Raw genomic sequence first — 27,736 nt, forward strand, 5'->3', positions numbered from 1 at the left:
AAAAAAAAAAAAACAAAAACCCAAAAAAAAGCAAAACCTTTCTTAACTCATTAACTCTTTTCAAACTATTATTCTGTTTCTCAATTTTTTCTTCTAACTGGAAAAAAATGTGAAAATAAAACCTACATTGTTTCTGTCACATACTCTGTTTTGCTTCTTTTACTCTACTGAACTCTCCGAATCATTCAAAATTTCCATATTGAATAGGTTTAAATTTTTTAGAATTAAAATTTAAACTTAAAAATTCTTTTTTAAGTTTACGTTTCTTCTATATTGCTCTGCAGCAGTTTGACAGTGTTGTCTAACACCGCCTGCCTCCCTGAAATTTTCCTTCCTTTTTTTTTTTTAAATTTTCAAGTCTGTTCTTTATTACTTAAGTCTGTTCTTTCTTTATTGCTGAGTATTTTTCTTTTTCCCAGTTACTTTTAAATCTGATATTCTCCCTTGCTTTGTACTCTGCACTCTTTGACCTTTTCTAAGTTCTGTCTTCCTTAGGGATTTCATCTGCTTTTGTGGCTTCAAAACTAACATATAGGCAGATTATCTGTCTGTCTGTCTGTCTGCCTGCCTGCCTATGTATCACATCTCTCTGCTGAGTTCAAGTTCCATATTTCTAACAGATGCTGAACATTTCAAGTACCTCCTTTTATTAATCTATGTCAGGATTGTCTCATCTATCCTCCTCCAATAAAATACTAAGTATCCCAGTCATTGTCTTGCTTTTTTAAATTAAATTTTTAAGTGATACCATAATTCTCCCAAATCAGCTCAAAATACGAGAATTAACTTCTTTCCTTCCCTTCATTTACACATTTAGAGCTCCCTCTCAGTACCTGTCCCACCTATTCCCCCATCAATTCTTCCATTTCTTCAATTAATTACCATTCTACTTTGAGCAGAGCAGAGACATGCTCATAATGAATCTTCCTAAAGTACTAATCTGATTGTGTTAGTTCCCTGCTCAAGGACTAATTTCTCCTTATTACCTGGCTTCATGTGTTTATATAACTTGAGTTCAACCTACAAACCATAACTGGTACTATTTGCTCACTGTCTCTCTTCTCTAGCCAACTGGCTTATTCAATTATCCCAAGAATTCCTTGTCTTTTCCAATTCATTTTTCTCCCTCATGTTTTGCATCCTGGCTCAAATACTCTCTGTACTCTCCAACCAAACCAAATGCTACCTTATTCTCAAGACAAGGTCATTCGTAAAGTTTTCCCAGACTATTTAATAGTAGGAGTGCATAAAAATAGCACTTCTTACTACATACAAACAGATCAGGAACCAACTTAGTTTCATTTCGTTGCCTCTGAAACATTACTTACTACTTTGATGTCCTTTCTGTCCTTCCAGCCCAATTTAGGACTAATCTGTTCTATGGTCAGTCACTAAATCACTTCCTTACATGTACCCTTGATTTGTCTCTCTTACTTGCTCAAAATTATTTAGTACAACTCAGGTTAAATCCAACTTTCCATCAACTCTGCACTGGCACCCATGGCTGCTTAAAAACACAACCACACCCCTTCAAATTCCTAACTACAACCCAAACATGCCTTTAAGTTTGCCAGGAATCATACTACACTCACAAGTGCACTGATTCTCTCACTCCCCTGGACAATATGCTTTTTTTCTCTCCCTAACTCTCCAAATCCCTTTCCTCTATCCTTAATTTTTGCCGACAAACACTTTCTTCTCAATGAAAAATGTCAAAGCAATGAAAAACAAACTTCCACAGGCCCCGGCCACCATACCTACCTACAGCATCTGCACCATGTACTCGCTGTCTACCTGCCTGTTGCTACAATTTTTTTGTCAATGCTCCCATTGAAAACCAGTGTCTCCTCTTATGCTGTGAGATTCCATTTCCTACTCTCCAACATGATTAACTCTCTGCTTTCTACTGGATCATTCCCTTCAAATATGCCATTATTTCTCCCATATCAAAACAAAATAAAGAACCTTCTTGGCTGTACTTGACAGCAACCAACCCCCCACCCCATTTCTTTGCTCCCATTTGTCGTAAAACTCCTTGAAAGAGTTGTCAATACTATACTCACTGTTGCTAATTCCTCTCCCTCCTTTCCTCTCTTAAAACAATCCAGTTAGGTTTTTGGCCTCACAGCTCTAAAGAAAGTGCTCTTTTCAAGGCTGATGACCTCCATTGTGCTAAATCCAATCATCAATTCTCAGTCTTCACCTTACTTGTAGCCATGAACAACAAATGACACAGGTGGATCACTCTGTCTCCTTTGACATACACACTATCTTCACTTAACTTCTAGGGCACCACACACTCCTGGATTTTCCTCTACCTCACTGGTTGTGCCTTCTCAGTTTCTTGTGCTGGCTCCTCCTCTTCTCTCTGAACACTTAATGCTGGAGTTCTCCAGGGCTCAATCCTTGGTCCTTGACTCATGTCTCTCTATACTCACTCCCTGAAGTGATCTCATCCTGCCTCACAACTTGAAAGATCTTCTATATGTTGAAGACTACCAAATGTTTTCCTCCAGCCCAGACCTCTCCGAGTTCCAGACCCATATATCCGCTTACCAACTTTCTCTCTTCTCTGAAATAACTCAACATGTCCACAATCGAAGTCCTGATCTACCCCTTCCTTGCTCTATTATTAATCTTCCCAATTCAGTTAATGGCAACGCCATTCTTCCAGTTGCTCAGGTCAGAAATCTTAAAGTCATGTTCAAATCTTTTATCTCATATCCTATATCCAATCCATCAGCAAACCTTGCTGGATCTACTTTCGAAATATATTCAGAACACGAGCACTTCTTGTCCCCTCTACTGCTACCTCCTCTCACCAGGGTCACTGCAATTACTTTCTAACTGTTCTCCCTGCTTCTACCCTTGCCTTGTTATATGCAGGGTGTTCTCAATACAGTCATCAAAATGTTCATATCAGATTAATCCTGCAACCAAAATCCTGCAGAGGCTCCTCATTTCATTCAGAGTGAAAGATAAAATGTTTACAGTGGCCTAGATGGCTCTTCACAATCTGGAATCTCATGATCTCTCTGCTCTTGTTGCCCAGTATTCTTTCCCTCACTCACTGTTCCCCAGCTGCCCAGGTCTCCTTGCTGGTCGTCCAACAAGGCATAGATACACTCCTGACTTAGGCACTCTGCACTGGCTGCTTCCTTTACCTGGAATAGGCATGCTTTCCCAGACCTACCCATGGTTAACCTCTCACAGTCTCCAAGTCTTTGCTTAAATCTCACCTTCTCACAGAAGCCTATCATCACCATCTTATTTAAAATTGCCATCTGCCCCTCCCTTCACACTCTTGACCTCCTCACCCCACAACACTTTCCCCTTTCTTGCCTTTGCAATTTTCACTTTCTAACATACCATATAAGTTACTTATTATATGATTTATTGAATGTCTCTCACTACAAAAATATTAAATCTACAAGGGCAAAGATCTTTATTTTGTCTGTGAATGGACCTCAAGCACCTAGAATAGTGCCCAGACATAGCAGGCATCCAGTAAATATTTGCTGATGAATGATTCCCCTCATGGAGCTCTCCATCTTCCTTCTATTGTCTATATCAGTGATGTCCAATAGAAATATGGTGTGAATCAAATATGTAATTTTAAATTTTTAGTAGGCACATTAACACCAGTACTTTATACTTTTTATGTAAAACTAACTTTAATGTTTTGCTATATATTAAAATATATTTAATAATACATTCGGTAATTTTTATTTATTGAACATTAAAGTTATACTTAGTGGAAAAATATTTACACTGCTTCAGGTTTTAATTGAAATTAAATTAGAAATTCCATTCCTCAGTTGCACTAGCAACATCGAAAGTGCTTAACAGCCACATGTGGCTAACTGCTACCGTACTGGACAGTACAAATACAGACTGCTTGTTCCCCAGGTCTGCTGCACAATTGTCATATCCCTTCACCTCTCTACTATGTTAGAGTCATTTATTCTTTCTTGGTTTATGCTCCAGCACATCTCCCAATAACTTCCTGTGAACAAGTACATAGAAGGTAAATTTTTTGCTACATGTGTCACAGGCAATTTAGGCTTCTAATGAAGGAGCCTAAATTCCCCTTATTTCTGGCTAACAAAATCCAATTACGTTCTGGCTGCAATGTGGCCACCTTCAGGGATAATTCATGATTTCTTAAAGCATTTCAAAACCCACCATATCACTTTACCTAGAGACTGTCATGTAATCTAGTTTTGGCTAAAAAGAAGCAGCCTGCTGTAGGAAACTTTGGGAAAGATCTTCCGCTCCCTACGACCTCCTTACTTTCCTGGTATACTCAGGCCTCTGAGGTTTGCTCAACTATCACCACCACCAATCTGCTTTCTAGCTTTTAGTTTCTGCTGACATCTCTTCTATTACCATTTCTTCTTATCCTTTAAAAAGTGTTTATTGAGAACCTATCATGTTTCCGGAGCTATCCTAGGTGTCAAAGATATAGGATATCTTGTTTTTATTATCTCTGAGTTTATGTCTTTAAAAAAATTCCTTTGTGGTAATTTTGGTGGGATTTTAGGAAGAAAAGAGCTCTATAAAGGACATCATTAGATAAATTAAGAAAACTGGAATATGGTAGTTAGGTTAAAGTATTATACCAACGCAATCATACTGTGGTTACATAATATAATATCCTTATTCTTAGGAAATATACAGTGAAGCATTTAAGAGTAAGGGGCCATGATACAGGTAACTTACCCTCAAATAGTTCAGAAAAAATAAAGCATGCAATGCACATATGCACATGATAAAGCAAACGAGAGAAAATGTTAATAAGAGGCTAATCTGGGTGAACAGAATGCACGTGGCTCTTGTACTACTTTTATTTGGGGGATTCTAAGTTTGAAATTATTTCCAAATAAGAAGTTTAAAAATGTATGATGTTATACTTTAGCCAAGGGAGCAGGCTTCATTAAACAGTGACTGGATTCCTTCAGGTATCTAATGGTCAGAATCAAAAGATTAAGATAAATTGCCTTACGATGTGGCCCTTTAAGAACAGAGAAGGTAATAATTATTAACTGCTTGTTTTTATTAACTGTTTTTTTATTTTAATAAAAATAAGTTATTATAATTTTTATTAACAGTTGGTAATAATTTTTCATTACAACTGGATATTAACAGTTTTTTATTTTAAAATTAAGAAAAACATTATTTGAGAGAAAATGTTTGCTTTATTCAGTTTCTTTACTCCAGTACTACTAACATTTTAGGCTGGATAAATTTTGCTGTGTGGGGCCTATCCTGTGCATTGTAGGATGCTTAGTAGCATCCCTGGCCCCTGCCTACTAGATGCCACGAGCACTCACCCAGATCTGACAATCAAAAATGTCTCCAGATATTGTTAAATGTATCCCGGGGGCAAAATCACCCCTGGCTGAGAGGCACTGATATAAATCCAACCAGAACAAGCTTTGCTCAGAATTACAGACCAGGGTTGACCAGTGGTTCCCACATATTAGCATATATTAGCATCACCTAGAGAGCTTGCTAAACTAAGTGATCTCCAATCCCAAAGTTTCTGAGTTAGCATGTCTGATGTGTGGTCTGAGAACTGTCACTTCTAACATGATACTAATGGTTTGGGGACCACACTTTGAAAACTACAGGGCTAGACATTTACCTGTAGACAAATTATCCCAAACAGGCATTAAAATTGAAAATCAAAAGGCTGAAATGTAAGATTTGCAAATCCAGATTTATAGAATGATGGCAAATATCACACAGATAAGAGAGTTATGAAAGGTTCCAGAGACTATCTAGCTCTATCTTTAGATGAGTAGCTTTTTTTTTTTTTTTTTTTTTTTTTTTTTTTTTTTTTTAAGTTCAAAAGTACTAAAAAGCTAACTCTGGAATTGACCCCTTCTGTGCTTTTCACTGGATTCGAGATGAGTAGCTTCTTAAAGATACACAGGTGATCCACCTTAGAGCTATGGTGGGAACAATGAAATGAAAATGGGTCTAGTGGTGAGGACACACGGACTGTAGCTGGGAAGTGACATTTCAGGTGTTCTGTGAAACCTTAAGTCAAGTCATATCACTTCTCTAGATTTCAATTTCCTAATTGGGAAAAAAGGGATTTGGATTAGAATCTCATAGACTACTTCTAGTTTTAAAAATATATGATTAGGCCAGGTGTGGTGGCTCATGCCTTTATCCCAGCACTTTGGGAGGCTGAGGCAGGCAGATCACCTGAGGTTGGGAGTTCGAGTCCAGCCTGACCAATATGGAGAAACCCCGTCTCTACTAAAAATACAAAATTAGCATGATGGCGCATGCCTGTAATCCCAGCTACTCAGGAGGCTGAGGCAGAAGAATCACCTGACCCTAGGAGGCGGAGGTTGTGGTGAGCTGAGATCGCACCATTGCACTCCAGCCTGGGCAACAAGAATAAAACTCTGTCTCAAAATAAATAAATAAATATTTTATATGTATGTATATATATGGTTATACTGCTAAAGTTGAGGGATAAGTAAATGGTAGTCTTAAAAAAAATCTTTTAAGTTTTACATAAATGTTTGTGTACTTTTTTGAATATACGGTAAATTAAAAAATTAATAGTCCTAATATTAGTCTGTCTATGAGTTCTCCCTCTTTCTACTACCATGTAGCTCAACATAATGTAGACTATTAAAATACTAAAAATGCCTGTAACCTAAAGTCACTCTTACAGCCTAAGAGAAAGTTATACTTTTAGTTTGGAAATGTATTTCTTAAATATTTAAGATGTAAAATCTTATTTTTAATACTCCTTAATAAAATACTTTAAAATAAAATGCTTTAAAATAAAAATCATAAGACCTATATTAACTGAGTCAAGACAACACGAAATATTATGACATATAATAAAAATTAAGAGCCTATTCAATTTATGTAAATTAGATGAACTGTAAAATATAACAACCTTACCTCAACATTTCTAATGGATTTGTCTCATGAACTTGGTTGCCACACCTTGGGCAATCATTGCTATCTTCAAAGTGCTGAACAATACAAGTCTTACAGACTAAGAAAAAAGAAGACTTTAGGTTAAAATGCATCATATGAACGCTCATTTAATGTTAAACTAAGTGTAATTAGAAACAGACCTTAAAATTACCCACTACAAGTAGAATATCATTAATTAAACTTCAAAAACCTTACAATTGTTAACACTGTAATAAAACCCAACTGAAATAAAAGTCAACTGCCACAAATAAAAAGTATACACTATTTTGCTTATTTTTTTCTTAAATACATTTACACACCAAATACTACTCTACTCATCATCATATTAAACTAAAAAAGCTGGTGTATTTACACAAAATAGATTTTTCTCATTTAAGGAAGGACAGAAAAAGGTAAAAACTAAGTCTGCATTCATTTCCTTTGCTAAACGTTTATTTAAATGCAGCATAAATAACTCTTAATACTACTTGAGAGTTTTCAACCTGTTTGCATTACTTTTATTGGCAGGGTGCTCCAGGGACAAAACTGGGAGTTACAATGGACTTTGCTGGCCTTGGCAGAGTGTAATGAGTTTCTGCTCATAGGTACTATAATTCCATGGAGCACAAAGTATGAATAATGGTATCAAGTTTGGACAAAGGCATGAGGTACATTGGAAGAATGACTGAAAAACTGACAGGGATAAATAAAATTTCAAATAAAGATTCTAAACAAAGACAATGGAAATATGACTTGTGGATTTGGGGCCACAAGCCTATATAGCCCACATTTCCTACAAATACTACTAATCTCTCTGGCTATAAATCTCTCTCACCTTTCAACTAAGCTTCTACTACACATTATGCCAATGTTTTGCCCCAAAATTTTAGACAAAATTTACAGTACCTGAGCTATAAAATATTAATTCAGTTCCTCATCCCAATACTCCTTCTCCATTCTATTACCCTGTATAACCTGAAGTTTTCACATGGCATAGATTGGCTCTCCTACTCCCCATTCACAGCTGCATTTCAAGCTACTTCTTTCTCACTCCTCATGATTGACACTATCTAAAAGTTTACCAAAATGATTGGTCAAAACTAAACACTAGGATTCTTACAAGTGAGATTAGGTTTGAAAATCCGAACGCATCACACACACTGGCCAAAGCAACAATGGCCATGGAAGAACTCTACCAGGTGTCCAATTTTAAAATCATTTAGTACATACAGAGATTAGCAGAATTTCCTTTTGTTTATTTATTATTGATTCAATAGGAATTTACTGAATGCTAGACATTATATTAGGAGTTGGGGATGCAGGGGCCAACAAAACAAAGCCCAAATTCTTATGGAGCCTATACTTTATTTAGGAAGGCAAACAAGGCCGGGCGTGGTGGCTCACGCCTGTAATCCCAGCACTTTGGGAGGCCGAGGTGGGCGGATCACAAGGTCAGGAGATCGAGACCATGGTGAAACCCCGTCTCTACTAAAAATAGAAAAAATTAGCCGGGCGCAGGGGCGGGCGCCTGTAGTCCCAGCTACTCGGGAGGCTGAGGCAGGAGAATGGCGTGAACCCGGGAGGCGGAGCTTGCAGTGAGCCGAGATTGCGCCACTGCACTCCAGCCTGGGCGACAGAGCGAGACTCCGTCTCAAAAAAAAAAAAAAAAAAAAGAAAAAAAAAAAAAAAAAAAAAGGAAGGCAAACAAATAATTTTAGTTAGTGATAAGTGATATTTTTACCTGCCTGCCCCTCCGCCTCCAAAAAAGAAGGCAGAGACAGGGTGCTGGGAGGTAGCAGCTATTTTAAATAAAGTGATCACAGGATAGGACCTCTTAGCAACCCCTAAGTTGGTGACATTTGAGCAGTGTTTTGTTGGATGAATGTACCTGAATCCCATACTCTCTACCTCTTTTCACCATTACACACAGCTATTAGGATAACATTGCCTTCACGATAGTTCTCACAAAATGTGGGTAAAAGACATTATCAAAATAAATAAATATCTTAAAAAATAAAACCTTAAAAACCTTAAAAAAATAAAAAGCTTAGATATAAAAAGCTTAGCCTAGACCTATTATGTACAATTGAATACTTTGCCTTCTTCCCAAATTTCTTGTCCCCAAAAGGGTTTCTAAATGTCTTCTCAAGTCAAAATAATCTTTGGGAAGAGAGGACTGCCTTATTATGCCATGTTGAAGTAGAACACAGAGAAGCTGAATTCCTTCAGAAGATTGCTGGTATTTGCTCTTTTCCCAGGGATGCTAGATAAGTCTCTGAAATTGGGAAAGAGGGAAAGAGGGAAAGAGGGAAAGAGGGAAAGAAAGAAAGAAAGAAAGAGAGAGAGAGAGAAAGAGAGAGAGAGAAAGAAAGAGAGAGAAAGAGAGAGCGAGAGAGAGAGAGAAACAAGAGTGGAGGGATTTTAAAAGCCTCCATCCTGACATGGAGCTCTGATCCTTGTGGTTCAAGAGGTTTATCATACTCAACAGGTTGGCAATCCTTGGTTGTCTACCAGGCTTGACCAAATAGAGAGGTACGTAACATGCCCAGAACAAGTCCTCACCTGGATCAGCCAAAAAGCTAAGGGTAGGACCCTATCATCCTCTCAGAAGCTATACTAAGCTAGGCTGCTCATGAAAGAGTTGTAGGGCTCAAGCATCCAAAGGTGCACACATTAAAGAGTAAAGTTATGCTAATTGCTTAAGGTCAAAGCAGCCCCAGTACCCAAGAACAGTGATGGGGAATACTAATCTATATTCTAGATCTGGACTGCCCAATACAGTAGTCACTAGCCACATGCGGCTACTAAGCATTAGTTTAAGTTCAGATGTAATGTAAGTATAAGATACACACTAGATTTCAGACATAACAAGAAAAGGTAATCTCAATAATTTTTATATTAATTACATGTTGAAATGACAATATTTTAGACATTGGGTTAAATACATTATTAAAATTAATTTTACTTGTTTCTTTTTTAGTGTGGCTACTAGAAAATTTTAAATTATACACATGGTTCACATTTTATCTCTACTGAAGGGTGCTATTCTAGACGGAGACAGAATCCCTCCTATCAAGAGGTGAATTGATTTTCACACCAACAACTGAGATAGGGTATCTTATTCCACTTTTGCTGGTGAAAAGAGGTTTCAATAGGCCCAGTCACCTGCCTATTCTGGTGAATGGCAGCACAAAGACCTAAATCCAGGTTTTCTGATGTGAATTTTTGTTTGTTTATTTTTTAGATGGAGTCTCACTCTGTCGCCTAGGCTAGAGTGCAGTGACATGATCTCGGCTCACTGCAACCTCTGTCTCCCGGGTTCAAGTGATTCTCCTGCCTCAGCCTCCCTAGTAGCTGGGATTACAGGTGCCCACCACCACGCCTGGCTAATTATTTGTATTTTTAGTAGAGATGGGGTTTTGCCATGTTGGCCAGGCTGGTCTCGAACTCCTGGCCTCAAGTAATCCACCCATCTTGGCCTCCCAAAGTGCTGAAATTACAGGTGTGAGCCACTGCACCCAGCCTTAATGTGAATTTTTGAAAACATTTTTTTTCAGAGGCTAATACCAAAAACTGTTTTTCCTGACAATGTTTTTTTTTTTCAGATAGTTTTAGTAAAAGACAACTTTAAGATGCTAAACAATGTAATATTCTGACTTGCTTTCTTTTTCATTTGGATGGTTTGGTGGTAGTTGTCATTATTGTTATTATCATAGTTAACATTTAATGGGTTTATGTACCAGGCATTATCTTAAATATGCACATGTATTCAACATATTATGTCCATGTATATCCTAACCAACATGTATTTAATCCAATACAGTTTAATAATCTAATCCTTACTACATTCCTATTAATTAGATAGCATTTGGCCTCTTATAAAAAATTGAGTAGAGAATTTAAGCAAGTTGTCTAAAATTATGAAGCTAATAAGTGGTTAAACCCAATATTTGAATCCATTTTCTTAACCAAAGTATGTGTGATACATTTTCTTCACACTTTATTTACATAGATCTACAATATATATAAAAAGAATGTCTTATCCCTTATTTTAGGAGCCTTAAACATGTCTAGTTGTACAATTAGATCTCCTTTTAAACAGTCTATAGCCCTTTTCGTAGTTTATTTGTTCCTTTAAAGAAAAAATCTCTAGAAGATACATCTCCCACATGGCTTTTAAGAACTGTTAAATAAAGCACAACCTTATGTAAATTAGAACCTGAGGAAATCCAGGCTTGAAGTTCGGTGAAACTGGGAAAAAGTAAAATGAAGATTTGGTTTCCCTTAGATGCTTAAAAAACTTCTCATTACTACAAAACTCACCTCTAATTCTTAGTTTATAATTTGAAGTCCATACTAGCAGTACAGCACATTTTAAAAGTATCTTAAAGATTTAATGCCAAACTCTCTAACTGCTCAACCGCTGTAGTGGTTAACCCAATTGGTCCAAGAATGATGTTAAAAAGGTCCTAGTCTAAGGTTAAGACTCTGTATGCAGACCAAGTACAGTCTTCATTCTCAACAGCTACTCCACACAGATTCTATACCCATAAGAAACACCTGGGTCAGAAAGGGAGTTAGGCTCACCAAAGATGTCCTCAGGTGGGCAAACACTTAAGCAACAACTTAGCTAACATTTAATGAGCACTAATCAAATATCAGGTTTGGGCTCAGAACTTTGTATGGATTATAGTATGGACAGTTACTATCCTCCTTTGGCAAATGAGGAATGTAGTGCTGGACAGCCTGAGTAGGCTGCTCCCAGCTGCACAGCTGTGCAGCAGAGATGGTATCCATCCCCGGGCTGCGCAGCTCCAGGCCTAAAATCCAAGCCACTATGCAATGCATCCTAGAATTAATAACACTTGGTCCCTGGCATCAAAATAAATTCATATAATATATATACTTATTATTTATTATTCTTTCTTTCTTTCTTTGAGACAGAAAGAAAGCCTGGTCATCCAGGCTGGAGTGCAGTGGCATGATCATGGTTCACTGCAGCCTCAAACTCCTGGGCTCAAGTGATCCTCCTGCTTCAGCCTCCTGAGTAGTTGGGACTACAGGCATGGGCCACTGTATTAGTCCGTTTTCACGCTGCTGATAAAGACATACCTGAGACTGGGCAATTCACAAAAGAAAGAGGTTTATTGGACTTACAATTCCAAATGGCTGGGGAGGCCTCACAATCATGGCAGAAGGCAAGGAGGAGCAAGTAACATCTTATGTGGATGGCAGCAGGCAAAAAGAGAGAGTTTGTGCAAGGGAACGCCTCTTTTTAAAACCACCAGATCTCATGAGACTTATATTCACTATTCATGAAAGACCTGCCCCCATGATTCAATTACCTCCCACTGGGTTCCTCCCGCAACACATGGAAATTGTGGGAGTTACACTTCAATTTGAGATTTGGGTGGGGACACAGCCAAACCATATCGGCCACCATACCTGGCTAATTTTTTTAATTTTTGTAGAGACAGGATCTCGCCACATTGCCCAGGCTGGTCTCAAACTCCCGCAATAAAGGGATCCTCCTGCCTCAGTCACTCAAAGTCCCGGGATTAGCCAGCATGCCTGGCCCTTTATATTTACCTAATCGTGGACATCATTAAACTTTCACCTCATGTTTACTAAGTGAATTCCCTACTTTTACTGTTTCTTAGATTTAAACTAGGTTGTTAGACAAATTAATAGAGAAATGGCCACTGCATTATCTAAAGTAGTGGTTCTAAAATTTAAATGGGCATCATGATCACTAATTAGAATTTTTAAAGAATTGACTCACAGGCTCCATCCCAGACCAATTAATTCAGAATATCTAGGAGATTAGCACCAGGACTATAACTCTACAAAACCCTCTCACAGATGCAGCCAAAAGATAACTGGGAAACACCGGCCACGGCAGCCGAGGAGGTAGTCACAAAAATCTGACTGACTAGTACCATTGTTAGGCTGCCGATTCCAGGATTTGGCTCTCTGCTAAACCATCATTAGAGGTCACTTTATTATCACCATTAAGAAACCACTATGACAGGACAAAAAATAATTAAAGAATTTGTGATCGATGTACTCTCTCCCTATAATGCAGATATACATGAAAAACCAAGGTAGTATAGCATAGTTGTTCCAGATAATCTTGAGGCAGACTGCCTAGGTCTGAATCCCAGTTCTGCCATTAGGCAAACTACTTTGTGTTTCTGTGTACAAAGGAGATAACAAAGGTACCTATCTCACAGGGTTCTTGTGAGGCTTAAAGGAGATAATAGATATAAAGTTTACTGGTTTACAGTGTCTGGTAACTTCTAAGTATTCAATAAATGTGAGCTCTACCATAAATTAGATCACTGGATGAGCATAAAATGATAAGGAGAATCAGCATCAGAATACTGAATAATACCAGACTGTGATTAGTTTGATGCACTAATCATAAATAACGGATATCGTCCTGATGGAACTTGAAATGCCTATCATTCACTGGTATTAATTCCCTGCCTCCATTTCTACCCTAGTGATAGTTTGCAACTCAAGTTTGAAGTTTAAGATACAGTGCTTCACCTGAATAGGAAGAGCCTATCTTTTGTATGTAGGACACTTCTTTTACTGGGGTAGGGTGAGGTGGGTGTCCAAGATTGACCAATGCTTTTCTACTATGCATTCTTTCCTTCGCTTTATGTTTATGTTAAAAGTAAACATATGTTTAAATTCAAGTACAGTCCCACTGCTTTAGAAGCTATCTTGCTTTGTCTCTTCCCAATTACTTTGCATATAGCTGTTCTGATGCACTATTACATGTTGATTTCATAGTTGAACTATTATAGAATTATCCTATTTCCTATTTTCAAGTTCTTGAGGGTGTCTACACAAAAGGTACAAGGTCATTTGTTGTTGCTATCTTAGACGTATGTGTGGTACCCCCAGGTCTCTTATGTATCACAGAGAGTGAGCCTCCCAGCTTTGATGTCAAAATATACAAATTTCTGCTCTTGAGTGCTAATTCTGCTATCACTGGCGATAAAACAATAATACTATTTTCTCTCATGTATTTAAGTGTCTTCATTCATTAGTAATGCTCTGTTTATTAAAACTGACCAAAGGCTGACTTCCTTTGCTAAAATCTTTTGGATGTGTCATTATCTGTCAACTTAGAATATTTTTTCTTCCTTCCTTAAGCAATTCACAATCTTCATACACATTTCTTGATAATGCTCATTTTATATACATTTTTGTCTTGAAAACTCTTATCTGTTAATAGTTTATAAGTAAACTGTGGTCATGTTCAAAGAGAAGAGGCATCAGTTTCCTGCTTTTGATACCTATTCTTACATGTGAAACTAACACTAATTTTAAAAATCCAGAATAGGTGTAATTTGCTTCCATGCATCTTCTTGTTTTATTTATATAATGAACTAATTTTTCTCTTGTTATGTATGTGTATGTATGTATATATATATTTTCTCTTATGTATGTGTATGTATTATATGTATTATATAATGTGCCATATATTGGCACATTTCTTTCAAAGGCCTACATGAGTTGCAATTTCACAGAGAACCGTAAGGACAGCATTATCTTCTACTGAGTAGAACACTTTATTCTTTTTTTTGCTAAGACAAAGCAACAGGCAGTGAAGCACACCTTGCCTGAACAGGGTTAGGAAACAGCCTGGGGGGTTAAGCATGGTCTGGGGATCTTAGACTGAGGAAGCCAGGAGACCCTGAAAGGTCTACGAAGGTAGAAAAGGTTACCCTACTTCTGTAGGTTGACTTGTAGAGTCATGTGGGACCCCCAAGGTCATAGAGGCTGGTAGTTCAGTGAGTGCTGCGATGGCCTCATTCCCCTTCTTACCAATATAAATTTCATGATCAATCAAAATAATCAATTCCTCACACATACCCTTGATAGCATCACTCTTTTGTACTTCGACTCCCCTTCCCCTCTCTTCTTTGGTCATACTTGCTTAACTAAACTCTAATCCTGGCTAACTCTATCTAACTCTCTATATACTCTGCCTCTACAAGACTACAGTGGAACTTTGTGGAAGAAAAGCATGCAACCATGCTGACTGGTCTCTCACCTTACATTCATGACCATGAACCTCAAGTGAATCCTTCATCTGCCAGGCTGTCATACTCAATGCCCCAAGTCCATTACGCTTCTTGCCAGTATTTCATACCTTCTCCTCTCTCTTCAAACCCCTCAATATATCCTCCTCCATCCTCACTCTCCACTGAGGACCTCACTTTCTACTTTACTGAAAACAAGAGGAAATAAAATAATGAAACAAACATAACTTTTACCACCACACCTATTCACCTACTAGCATCTATACTTTGTGTTGTTGTCTGTTTCCAGAACTTCATGTACCTATCTGAAGCCATCCTCCACCCTATATGCCAGATCCTGTCACCATGACCTAAGAACATTGATCCAGTAATTGTCCCCTTTCACTTACATCTTTTGCCATCTACTGAAGATTCTTAATGACATTTAAACATATTTCCCCAGCTCAAAAAGAACCCTATGAAACCACTTCTGTTGACCCTACTTCCCCTATTAGCTATTTATTTGCTTTCTTTTGCAGTAAAACTCCTAGAGATACTGGCACTTATTCTCTTTAATTCATCTCTTCCCATTCTTTTTTCACTTTACTTTATTAAGATTAAATACTTATGTATTCATGGTATAATATTCAAAACCAGAAAATAAAAAATTTTCCATCTGCTGACATTATCCAGACTTTTGCTCCTACCACTCCATCGAAACTGCACTTGAAAAGACCACCATGACCTATGCATTACTAAATCTAGAGGTCTATTCTCAACCTCATCTTAACCCACTTAACACAGTTGATCCCACCTCCTCAACACTATGTGTTTACTTTGCCTTCCAGGACCCACTCTTCCCATTGTCCTCCTATCTCACTCATTTCTCCTTTTCTTCCTGATAAGTAGTTGACACAGTGGTACCCCAGGGCTCAGTCCTTGGTCCTCCCTTCAAACTTTCATTGTTTAAATAATGATCCATATGCTGCTCCTTCCAGGAGTCATAAGTCCAACTCTCAAATGGACATGTCCATTTTAATATGTTATAGCTTACATTCCTTTTTCTTTTCATGACCCACATATAATTCATTAGCAAATATGAATTTACCTTCAAAACCTATTAAGATTCTGATCACTTTTTACGACCACCTTGATGCAAGCCATTACCATCTCCTGCCTGGATTACTGCAGTGGCCTCCTAACAGGTCTGCTTTCAACATACTAGTCTGAGTGATTCTTTTAAACATAAATCAGATCATATAATTCTTATTATATGATCCTGCCTGAAATGGATCTTCATTTCTCTCAGAGTAAAAGCAAAATCCTTAAGATGGCTCTACAAGAACTGTGTCATGTGCCTGTGGCCATGCCCATCCCCATCACCTCTAATACTCCTTCACTCACTGCTGTCCAGCCATATGGGACTCAGGTCATTTCTCAACAAGTCAGTCACACTCCTGCTTTAGAGTCTTTAATCTTGCTATTCCCTCTACCAGAAACACCTCTCCCCTCATATATCTGGCTAACTCCTTTACCTGGTCTTTGTTCAGAAGTCACTCTCTTAATGAGGCCTACCCTGAACACAAGTTTACTTGAAATTGTAACACCTCACTGGCCAATTTCCTTTACTCAGCTTGACTTTCCTCTTTTCTACAGTATTTATCACCTAATATAATACACACTATGATTTGTTTATTGCCTACAAGGTTGCTTGATGAGTCTCAAGTGCCTAGAATTGTATCTGGAAGACAAAATGCTTTGTAATGATTTATAATATAAATGAGAACACAATGGTTAGGAGTACTAAAGGGAACCAAAATTGTAGACCCTACACGTGTTACTATTGCAGTCAAGTCAGAAAGCAGCTTACATTTTCAACTAAAGCAAGGGAGGAGACTGAGTTTACTAGTAATTTTTTTGACAATTAAAGTAAGTTAGGCCAGGCACTGGTGGCTCGTGCCTGTAATTACAACACTATGGGAGGCTGAGGTGGGAGGATTGCTTGAGTCCAGGAGTTCGAGACCAGCCTGGGCAACATGGTGAGATCCCGTCTCTAAAATAAAAAAGGCTGGGCACGGTGGCTGACACCTATAATCCTAGCACTTTGGGAGGTTGAGGCAAATTGATTACTTGAGCCCAGGAGTTCAAGACCAGCCTGGGCAACATGTCCAAACCCTGTCTCTACAAAAAAAAATACAAAAAAACTAGCTGGGCATGGTGGTGCACACCTGTAACACAGCTACTCAGAAAGCTGAGGTAGGAAGATCACTTGAGCCTCTGGGGGATGGAAGCGGGGTAGGGAGGTTACAGTGAGCCGAGATTTTGCCACTGCACTCCAGCCTGGGCAACAGAGTGAGACCTTGTCTCTAAATAAATAAATAAATAAGTTAGTTCAATATAAACTAAAATATAACATTGATCATTTTCTATTAATTGAATGTCAGTGGTTCTGACATTATATATTCATATATGTATATACGAATACATATATATTCTGAGAAAATATAGCTTTGCTCACTGGTTTTAACATTTTTGATATAATACTGGTAAAAACCAGTACATATAAAACATCAGTAGTTGTGAAGTCTTCAGAATATCTAAATGAAAATTATCTTTTGTCTTTTTTATGAAGTTAGACTAATTGTCTATAATGCTTATATTGAACCCTTGTGCTAGACTCTTAAACATACCTGTATACTGATGATTTCTAACCATGAATATTTTTGTATTTTAGGTTACATACTTTTTCTCAACCCGACACTGATATCAGTCCCAACTCATTCTGACCAAGATATATTCTTATAAGTCAATATAGAAGATTTTACTTTTTTACTTCTGTTATCCTTTGGTTTTGTGCTTTAGCGTCCACTATTGACGCTTTGTTCGACTATTTAAACATTCCCTGCTACCTAATTCATAGTTTCAAAAGCTAAAAGAACGATACACATAATTCTTCTTTAACATTACTACTAATAATAGATGACACTGAGATTAAGACCTACAATTATTCTTATTTTTAAAAAGTCATCAAAATGAACACTATAATCACTTTCATGAATGAATGACTAGTTTCTGCCAAAATACTGTTTGAAATATGTAACATCAGTATACCAATGACATCGTTTCTAGTATATCTTAAAACATCATATTTGTACCTACTGAGAGTATAAATATAATTTCTATTTTAGTCTTTTTTATTCCAAAATATGTTTTTTATTCTTATTAAGAATACATTATTGGAAATTCAATTTATATCTTTTTTTCATTAAAATGGCTATTCATTCAGAATAATAAATGCGGATCAGTATTGGGTACATAACAGTTACATAGTCAGGAAAACACAGAAGAGGTTTATTTTATAAATATTAACTAGAATTTTAAATTAACATGTTGCTTAAAAAAATTTTAGAAAATAAAGCTAAGCAGAAAGAAGAAAAATAAAATTAGGAAAATGTCATAACATATATGATGTAGATGTACCTGAGTCACATATCCAGGATTCAGAACTCAGCTTTAGCACTTACTGGCTGTTACTTAACCTTTCTCAGCCTTACCTCCAGAATAAGAATCTGAAATATTCTTCCCTTAAACCTTTTCATAGATTGATCCTATTATTTTAGTTCCTGCTCAGATGGCCACTCCCAAGAAAGACCTTTCTGTTTTTAACTCATAGCATTTTTCATGCATAGCACCTGAAATTCCACTTTACTTGCTTATTGTCTGTCTGTCCTATTAGAACATTAAGTTCTAGGAGGGCACAGACTATGCCTGTTCTATTTATTGCTGTGTTGCAGTGGCTAGAATAATGACTGGCACATGTAAAAGTTAATGAACATTTGTTGATGCTTAAATAATACCACCTAACTAGAAGGGTTCTTGGTTGGGTAAAATAAAACAATGAAATGTAAAGCTCATGATGCTCCATATAACAAACATTCAATAAAACAATAGCTAATATTTCATTCCTTTATTAGCATTTATTTTAACAACTCTATGATTAAAAGTACAAACTGCCTACCTTAAAGGATGCTAGTATTATAAATGTCTGGTCCAGAGCAGTGCTTCTTAAACTTTAGTGTACCAGAGAATCACCTGCAGGGCTCGTTACTAAAGATTTCTGGCCTTCTCTCCGGAGATTCTGACTCAGTAAGTCTATAGTGAAGCCCAAAAATTTGTGCTTCTATCTAATAAGTTCCCAGGTGATGTCGCTGATGGTGGATGCAGCTAATTCAGAGATTTCACTTTGAGTAGCATGTGTATGTAGTGCAAGATTTTAAAATATTGAATATCAGAGCATCATGAGTTCTCTGTACCTTAAGTACTTGTGTATTTGTATTTGTTCAAAAACAATAAATAGTTGGTAGTACTTAAATTCTGTCATCTTATGGTTATTCCTTCTTACATATTACCACATAAAATTGCTGAGTCTCTTATCACATCAACTATATTATCAATTAATCCTTCTTTGTAGAAGTTAAAAAATAAGTATAACAATGTGTTTTTGCAAAGAATTTATTCTTAGGTTAGGGATTACTGTCATAATCTCTGAAGAGCAGAAAGAGGAAAGAAAGCTTTCCTTTTCTGTACCACAGAATTCTGTCTATAAACATCCTTTTTTTTTTTTTTTCTGAGGAAAGAATCACTAGATTCTTAGAGGGGCCTCTGACCACAAAAGGGTTAAGAACCAATACACTGTACTGGTCACATTTGAGCTGCTGGAACAAAGCTTCTTTGTCCTTAAAGTAAAAAGTCTTTCATTTTAAATCAACAACCTATACCACACCCAGCAGATACACTCTAAGCAGCTTTAAAGTTTCTCTTTTCACCAGGGTCACCTGGTGAAAGAGACAGAACATCCTTTAATCTAGGGCCATCAATTTCTAGTCCCCAGTCCAGAGTCTCTCCCTCTCCCTAAGACCCCAAAGATTCCTACGCAGATCCTAGGAGACAGTTTTTCTAAATTTGTGATTCCTAACCAACATTGCCTATATGCGTTTCAGGTTACCTATCACTGCATTTGAATCTTTGAAAGGAAAAATACACAATAAAATAACTTACTAGCCATGCATTTATTCATTTAAGATTTTATTGAGACACTTAACCCAAATCTACATGTGGTAGGGCACGTTTTAAAGGGGATGAGTTTTAAAGGATGGGTAACTGCTAGCTGGGCACAGAGGAGGCATTCATTTCAAGGAGAGCAAACAGTTGAACCAAGTATTTATATGTGTGAGTGTTAGGTGGTAGGGGAGGAAGTGGTAGGCAGAAACCAGTTACCACTAAGTAGCTTTAATGTATCCTGAGGTCAACAGGATACCTTTAGGAAATTTTAGGGTGGGTTAAGAGTGATAATGATAAAGACAGTAAGCTGTTTTTAATTATTACCACTTGGACACAGTTAAGAATGTGCAGCAGTGGCTTTGGTGAGATGTAATAAGAACCTGAATGAGAACAGTAACAGAGGGATGAAACTAAAGGGACAGATTTGAGAACTATTAAGGAGAGAGACCAGCAGGACTTTGCCCAGTTTTGTGAGGGTAGAGTCAAGCACGTAGCATATTTCTTGCTTGGATAACTGAGCGCTGGCATCCCATTTGATCATTCGTAGATATGCTGAGTTTCAGGTGGCTTCAGGACATCCAAGTGGACATCCAGTAGGATTCTGCAGCTGAGAAGAAAAGTGTAAGCCAAAAATAGATTTGAGAGGCCTCAGCATAGGTAGCTGAAGTCTCAGGATACATGAGTTCACACAGGAAAAAAAAAAATACATCTAAATACATATGTTAGAAGTTTCTTCTTGGCATATAAGTTTGCTCAATAGTGTACATATTTCACATTTATCTTATTTACCACTGTACCCCCAGTGGCTAGCAAAGTGCTGATATGTAATTACTTAGTTTAAATAACAAAATAATTATTTGTGCAAAAATTATGTGTTTATTTCTTTTGGTTTGTTAGGCTATTAAAATTATCTCACAGCCATGTAAACCATGGTTAATGTGGATTTAGTTCATCTAGTATTAAGTGATCATTTAAAGCTAAAACTCATTTGTGTTTGAATATTTTAACTCATTTAAAAATTTTATCTATTTATCAAATGTCCCTGGCCTACTGAAGGGAAGAAGTATTAGTAGGTGAAAAGAGTCTAAAGATGTGGTTTTTATGATGCTGATTTGATCTTGTGATCAAATGTGATCATGTGATATGATGACATGATTTTTTGCATCTCCTGGCAGGACCCTGGGCTGCCCCACCATCTCTACCTCCTATTTCCTTTTGACGAGCTCACTTTTCGGGCCCTTCTTTCTACATCTACCTACATCTACAGAGCAGCCCAGCAGTGCTGGCTCCAGAATTTCTCTCTGAGAGAGTGGGGAAGCACCAACCTATCTGGTTTGAGATGGAGAAAAGAGTTGAAATGCACTTGCATAGTCGTCTGAAAGAAGATTGAAGTAACTTCATTTACCCCTATCAAAGCAGAGGGAGCTACTAATAATCCCTGCCTCCGGCCCATATGTAGTCCTCTGCACCACTACTTAAGGGTTACTATCTGTCTGAGATGGTATATGATCTGTAGCTTTAGGAATTTCACAAAACACGAGTTTCTTCTGCATATCATTCTGCTCCAGTATCCTGATACACATCTGCTATTATATCACCCCCTGTCATTCCTCATTGCACTTAACAGCATCTTTTTGTTTTCTTTGTTTGTTTGTTTTTTACATTTCTTAACTTGATTACTCTTTCTTCACTTGACCAGAGAGTCCAGAAGGGCAGGTTCTATGTCTGGTTTTGCACACCAATAATAAAGCTTTATTTATGTATTTCACACTTGAATAGTAAGAACACCTTATATTTTCTGAGTCTCCATAAAAACTAGCATTTACTCATTCTTAACTCATTCTTTATAGCATCATAATATCATAGACTTTGTATAAGATAAGTAAGTTACTCTTTGTATTTGCCTAAGTCAAGATGTAAAATATTATACGGTACGACAACGTCACTTAACATTTCTCACTTTCTGCCTTTCCCATTTGGTTATTTAATTTTATACCCATCCCAAATCACAGAACAACTGTATCTATCCTCCATTATATATGAGAAAACCTTGTAGAAAAGTTGAAACCCAGGATATCACCACATATCAAAGACCCAACCAAAGGCTGAGGAATACTGCTTTGCAGTACAATTTATGTTATCAATATTTGTTTGTATTTATATTGAGGCTTATAGGCAAAAACTATCCCATTTGCAAGTGGGATATATTTGTATAAATATAGATTTGTATTTGTTTGTATACAAATATTTCTAACAAGGGATACCTTGCAAGTGGGATAGTTTTCACCTATAAGCTTCAATATAAATACAAACAACATAGAAATCAAAGGACCTGACAGTATATAAAGATTAGGGCTACCGGAATCCTCAGAGACGCAATGGAGTACCTGACTCCATCATTTACTCTACTTTTTGTGTTCTCTGTTGATGATAAAGGCCACATTTGGGACTTACCATTGTATTTAAATCACATTTCTACAATGTTCATTCTCTCTTACTAAAGGGGCTTGATGGCCACCAAGAGATCTTTCAGGCCAGGATGACATGTGCAGTTAAACTGTCATTTAATTTACCCCTTTAGGCTTTAAATTGCTGTTGAGAATATATATATATATATATGTGTGTGTGTGTGTGTGTGTGTGTGTGTATGTGTGTGTGTATATATATATATACACCCTTTGCTTATAAGCTAATTGTTTATACTTCTATAATCTTTTGTTTTCCTTTTTTTTTTTTTTTTTTTTTTTGAGACGGAGTCTCGCTCTGTCGCCCAGGCTGGAGTGCAGTGGCGCGATCTTGGCTCACTGCAAGCTCCGCCTCCCGGGTTCACGCCATTCTCCTGCCTCAGCCTCCCGAGTAGCTGGGACTACAGGCGCCCACAACTGCGCCCGGCTAATTTTTTGTATTTTTAGTAGAGACGGGGTTTCACCGTGGTCTCGATCTCCTGACCTTGTGATCCGCCCGCCTCGGCCTCCCAAAGTGCTGGGATTACAGGCGTGAGCCACCGCGCCCGGCTTGTTTTCCTTTTTTTAAAAAAGTTATAGTTAAATTGGGGTTTCACTATGACCCAAAGAAAATTTTCTTCCAAAGGACATATATAAAATTTGCAGTATATAGATAGAAATGGGAGAGTTTGTGCTTTCTTCTCATCATCCAGAGTTGGCAGTTTTTGCTGGATGAATCCAAAAATTAAAAACAATGAACAAATGTTCAAAGAAGCAAAACAAAACACACTGTGGACTGGCTCCAGGTTCCACGCTTGGTGCAATGGGAAACAGGGAAGTAGAAGATAAAGTCCCCACTCTAGGGTAGCCAATTGTTTCTTCCTTCAAAGTATGTCCACAATACAACCACCATTCTCCACCTCCATTTCATATCTTATAGCCTTGGTTGAAGGCCCCATAATCTTTTAGCTTTCCTACAGTAATAGGCGTCTAACTGATTTGCTGTTCCTTGACCTGGCCAAGTGTATTTCCATCTCAAGGCCTCTGTACTTGATTTTCCCTTTACACAGACTGCTCTTCCCATATATCCACAGAGTCCTTCATTCCCTTCAGGTTTCTGTTCAAATGTCATCATATCAAAGAGACTGACCCACTATAAAATAACTCCATGTCTCCTATCTACAATCGGGCTTTGTTCCTTTTCATACTACTTATCACTAACATGGCATTTTTTAAAATTAGTTTTCCTATTAGAATTATACTTCTTGAGCAGAGACTTTTTTACTATCTTGTGCCCTTCTGTATCCTCTGTGCCCCAGCACAGTGCCTGACACACAGAAAGTACTCAATAAATGTCTGTTCAATGGTAGTTAATTATTAACTGTTCAAGTTAAATAACAATACAGGGCAACAGCAAATTAGTAATACAAGATAGTACATAGTTAACTGCTAATTGAATAAGATGTGCCAGTAATACCCCAAAGGAGTATACATCAGCATCACTTGGGGAGCTTTTCCAAAATATACATGCCCAGACCTTACCACAAGACCCACTTTATCTCCCCAGGCAGGGTCCTGAGCATGTGTATGCTTAAATAGCTTCCCAGATGATTCTATTTTTTATTGTGGTAAAATAAATATAACATAAAATTTGCCATTTCAACCATTTCCAGATTATTCCATCTAGCATCCATTTAAAACTACTGCTATAACATTATGTCAGTTCAGCAGAGCAAGAATAGCTGAAAAAAAAGGCTTACCAAAAAAAAAAAAAAAAAAGGTACTATGGTATATTAAAGAACATGGGTTCTGGAGTTGACTATAAGTCCACCACTCATTAGTTATGAGACTAGACAAGTTACTTAACTGTTAGTTTCCACATCCATAAAATGAAGATAATTTCTATACCTGCTCTCTCCCCCTACATCTACTCCAAACTGCTCCCAGGTCACTGTAAAGCTAAGATGAAATCAAGTATATCTCTATTTTGGTGCACATACTAGGCATTAAACTAAAACTTACTGGAATTACTTTCACTGAAATAAAAAATGAAATCATGCTGGCAGAAACACAAGGAGTATGTGTAATCTTGGCATAAGTGGCAGTAAAAAATGTCTCTTCCTCTTCCAATGGGACAATTGAGAATGAAATCTGCTAGGAGCTCCACAGGTAAGACACTACTAGAACAGTGATTCTCAAACTTAAGCATGCTTCAGAATCACCTGGAGGGCTTGTTAAAACAGATTACTGGGCCCACTCTCAGAGTCTCTGGTTCATTAAGTCTAAGGTAGGGCCTGATAATCTGCATTTCTAACAAGTTCCTAGAACTTGTGATGACACTAGTGCTGCTAGTCTAGGAATCACACTTTGAGAACCAGCGAATTAAGAGTCTGCATATCCTAAAAGAATCTCTGAGATTAATTCCTTGAGTATAATTTTTTTAAAATAAAAAACCTGAAATAGTTCGCCTAAAAAAACCATAACTGATAATATGCTTATGATTTTTAGAATATTTTACAATGTGATAAAAGTCAACTACTGAGATTCAAACAACAAAAGCAAAATTTCATGCCACTGGCATCCCAATGACAACTATTCTGAAAATTAATTCAAAGTTAAAATAATTCTTAGAATACTCATTTCTTAAAAGTTACAACATAGATAAAAACAAAACATGGCAATTTTAAAGGAATAAATGTACATATAAACTTTGACGCGTAAAATAACCTAAACGAACACTTACATGTATGGAGGCATTCCGTCACTGTTGTTGGCTTGATCAGATACCCTTTACAGATATAGCAGGTAATGTAAGGATTAAAATCTTTCACCAAGTGTTTCCTTTGGGTAGCCATTCGTGGCTAGTGAAGTCTGGCTTTATGAGTTCGGGCAAAGAGGGGTCCTAAGTAGATGAAAGTCTGATCCCAGGAGCTAGTACGTCGTTCCCAGTAGGATGTCCTGAGGCATGAGAATTAGCATCCAGATTTATCAGGAGATCGTTGATCATCACTCCTTTTGGTGGTTCTGCTTTCCCATGTCTGTTTCCAAAATCATTTCAAAAAGATGAGAGAAAAAGGCGTCAAACTCCTCATAATGTATTAATGTCATTCTATTAACAGCAAGTGTTACATGTTCCCAATTGGGTGAATAGGTGAATAGAACATAACCTTCATTGTATCATTAACTTGCAAATTTGCTATAATTTAATTCAGAATAATGACAAATTCATCCAGTTCTGGAACCTCACCTATCACCTCTATACTAATGACACCCCAAGCTATTAACTACAGTTTGGTATCTTTACCTCTTCGCTAATGCATTTTAACTATCTGCTTGACTGCTCTATTAGGAGTCCCTGCCAATACAAGTTAGAAGATTAAAAAGTGAAGTCATTATCCTCCCTTTCAAAATAGTCCCCACTTCCATTTTGAACCCTACATCCAGTTACGAGTCAAATCAAGTTGATACAAGTTGCTCCACTTGTATATCACCTCTCCACCTGCAGTCCATCTTATATTCTGTTACCAGACACATTTTATTCTGTGACACTTGGTCTTCTTATCAACGAATGTCAGCGTCTTCTCTTTACAAACAGAAAAACGTTTCTCATTCTGTCACATAAGACCTTCTACAGGTTAACCTTAATATACCCTTCAACAACTTTCTTCAACCTGAAGGGATCACTCCTCTCCCGCCGTCTCCTCTGCAGGTTCTACGCACTCTATCCAACATGCCCTTTCTCTCCTCTGTCTCCATGCTTCCTACCCTTCAAGCCCTTCTCCAATGCTATCCTCAGCGCAATCTTTCCCTAGTTTTTAATGCTTCTTTCCCGTTACATTTGCCTTTTATTTTGATTTATAGTTACATTCATTCTTTACAGTCTTTATTAGACCAAAAACTCTTCAACAGAAACTGGTCACATTTAGTAGATACATAACCTGGGTAATGTTCCTTTCCTGTCTCAGTTTTTTTTTTTTTCAACTGTAAAATATGTATCCTCTCAGAAAACACAACATGAAAGGTGTTGATTTTCCTAAGTGCATTCTATAAACAGGAACTTTCCCTCATCTTAGCTGTTAACTCATTGGTAAGTATAAAGCAACCGGAAAGGTAAAAGGCATTCCATCAACACATAGCCACTGCGAATGTGCAGGGAATGCGTGTAATCATCCTATTCTCTTGGGAAATCATATTCGTGGGTGTAACAGAAAGCAAGCATAATTAAAAGACAGGGAATCAGGGTTCTGGCCCTTAGCTCTGTATGACCTTCAGCAAAGCGTTTCATATCTGTGCCTGGGTCTCAGCTTCCTCCTCTGTAAGTTGGGATTAACTGCCTTGCCTTTTCCACAGGTTTGCCATGAAGCTCCAAAGTAAGAGAGAGTCCTTTGGAAGAGGAAATGCACGGTCCCGACCTGGGGTGGTGCTAAGATCCTAAAGCACAGAGCCCTGTGACCAAGACAGTTAAGGGAAGCAAGAACTTACAATGACGGGGCGGGGGTGAGGGGGAACTTTTCCGCGTTCTCCGGCAGGACCCAGCGGCATAGCCCAGTGCGGTCCCAGAACCGCCGCGCCCGCCCGGCAGGTGCGCGGGCCCAGGCCCCAGAGGCGCGCTGCTCAGGCCGGGGAGAACGAGCAGCCTTTCCCGGGGCCGGCGTCCGCAGCCAGCCGCTCTCCCCGCCAAGCGAGGCACGGCTCCGAAGCCCCCGCCCCGGCCGGTCGCCCCCTGCACCCGAAGGGCCCTCCCGGCTCCAGGCGGGGCCGGCCAGGGCAGGTGTCTGGAGGTGTCGCTCTCGCCTGAGGCGCAAACTTGGGCGAGGAGTCTGGCGTCCCTGCAGCTCCTCAGCCCGCCCGGTACCTACCCAGCGGCCACCACCGCCGCCGCTCCTCGCCCGCCAGCGCGCCGGCCTCAGAGTGAAGGAAAGTGAAACAGAAACAGCACCCGCCGCGGCCTGGCCGGTCCCCGCGCCCCGTCCGCTCTCCCCCTGCAGGCGGGAGCGCGCCGGCTCTGTGGGGCCACTCGGCTCAGGCCCGATAGGGCGCGGCGGGCCTCGGGGCCCAGGTCCGGTGCCGCCTCCAAGGGCAACTCCACCCACTTCCAACCGGCGGCACCGCCCGCCCCGCCGCCCGGCCACGCCCCCACCGCCCGGCCACGCCCACCACCACGCCCGGAGGCCGCGCCTGCTGCCTGCGCTCCTCGCAGGTGCAGCTGCCGCCCTGGCTCCTGCGCTACACGTAGCTCTG

The 27,736-nt window shown here is 38.5% G+C and overlaps 1 protein-coding gene and 1 long non-coding RNA gene across 11 annotated transcripts in view; one reads left to right on the plus strand and one right to left on the minus strand.

Annotated features, from left to right (window-relative positions):
- LOC105480441 (uncharacterized) overlaps positions 1–27,736 on the plus strand; it is a 339,420-nt gene that overhangs the window by 148,021 nt on the left and 163,663 nt on the right. The gene's annotated exons all lie outside the window — the stretch shown is intronic.
- The window catches only part of LOC105480391 (polycomb group ring finger 5), a 134,850-nt gene that overhangs the window by 49,251 nt on the left and 57,863 nt on the right, over positions 1–27,736 (minus strand). For 5 of the 10 annotated variants that reach the window (XM_071069507.1, XM_011739170.2, XM_011739181.3 and 2 more), the window contains exons 2-3: positions 25,239–25,533; positions 6,934–7,030 (exon numbers count right to left, since the gene is read on the minus strand). In XM_071069507.1, coding sequence (XP_070925608.1) covers positions 6,934–7,030; positions 25,239–25,350 — 209 coding nt within the window. In that variant the 5' untranslated portion in view covers positions 25,351–25,533. Of the gene's footprint in view, positions 1–6,933; positions 7,031–25,238; positions 25,534–26,977; positions 27,096–27,354; positions 27,594–27,736 lie in introns of those variants that run through there. The other 5 variants (XM_011739232.2, XM_011739205.2, XM_011739159.2 and 2 more) reach the window with 4 other exon arrangements.

This window comes from Macaca nemestrina, chromosome 9 (genome assembly GCF_043159975.1).
Source record: "Macaca nemestrina isolate mMacNem1 chromosome 9, mMacNem.hap1, whole genome shotgun sequence".
Taxonomy (NCBI): domain Eukaryota; kingdom Metazoa; phylum Chordata; class Mammalia; order Primates; family Cercopithecidae; genus Macaca; species Macaca nemestrina.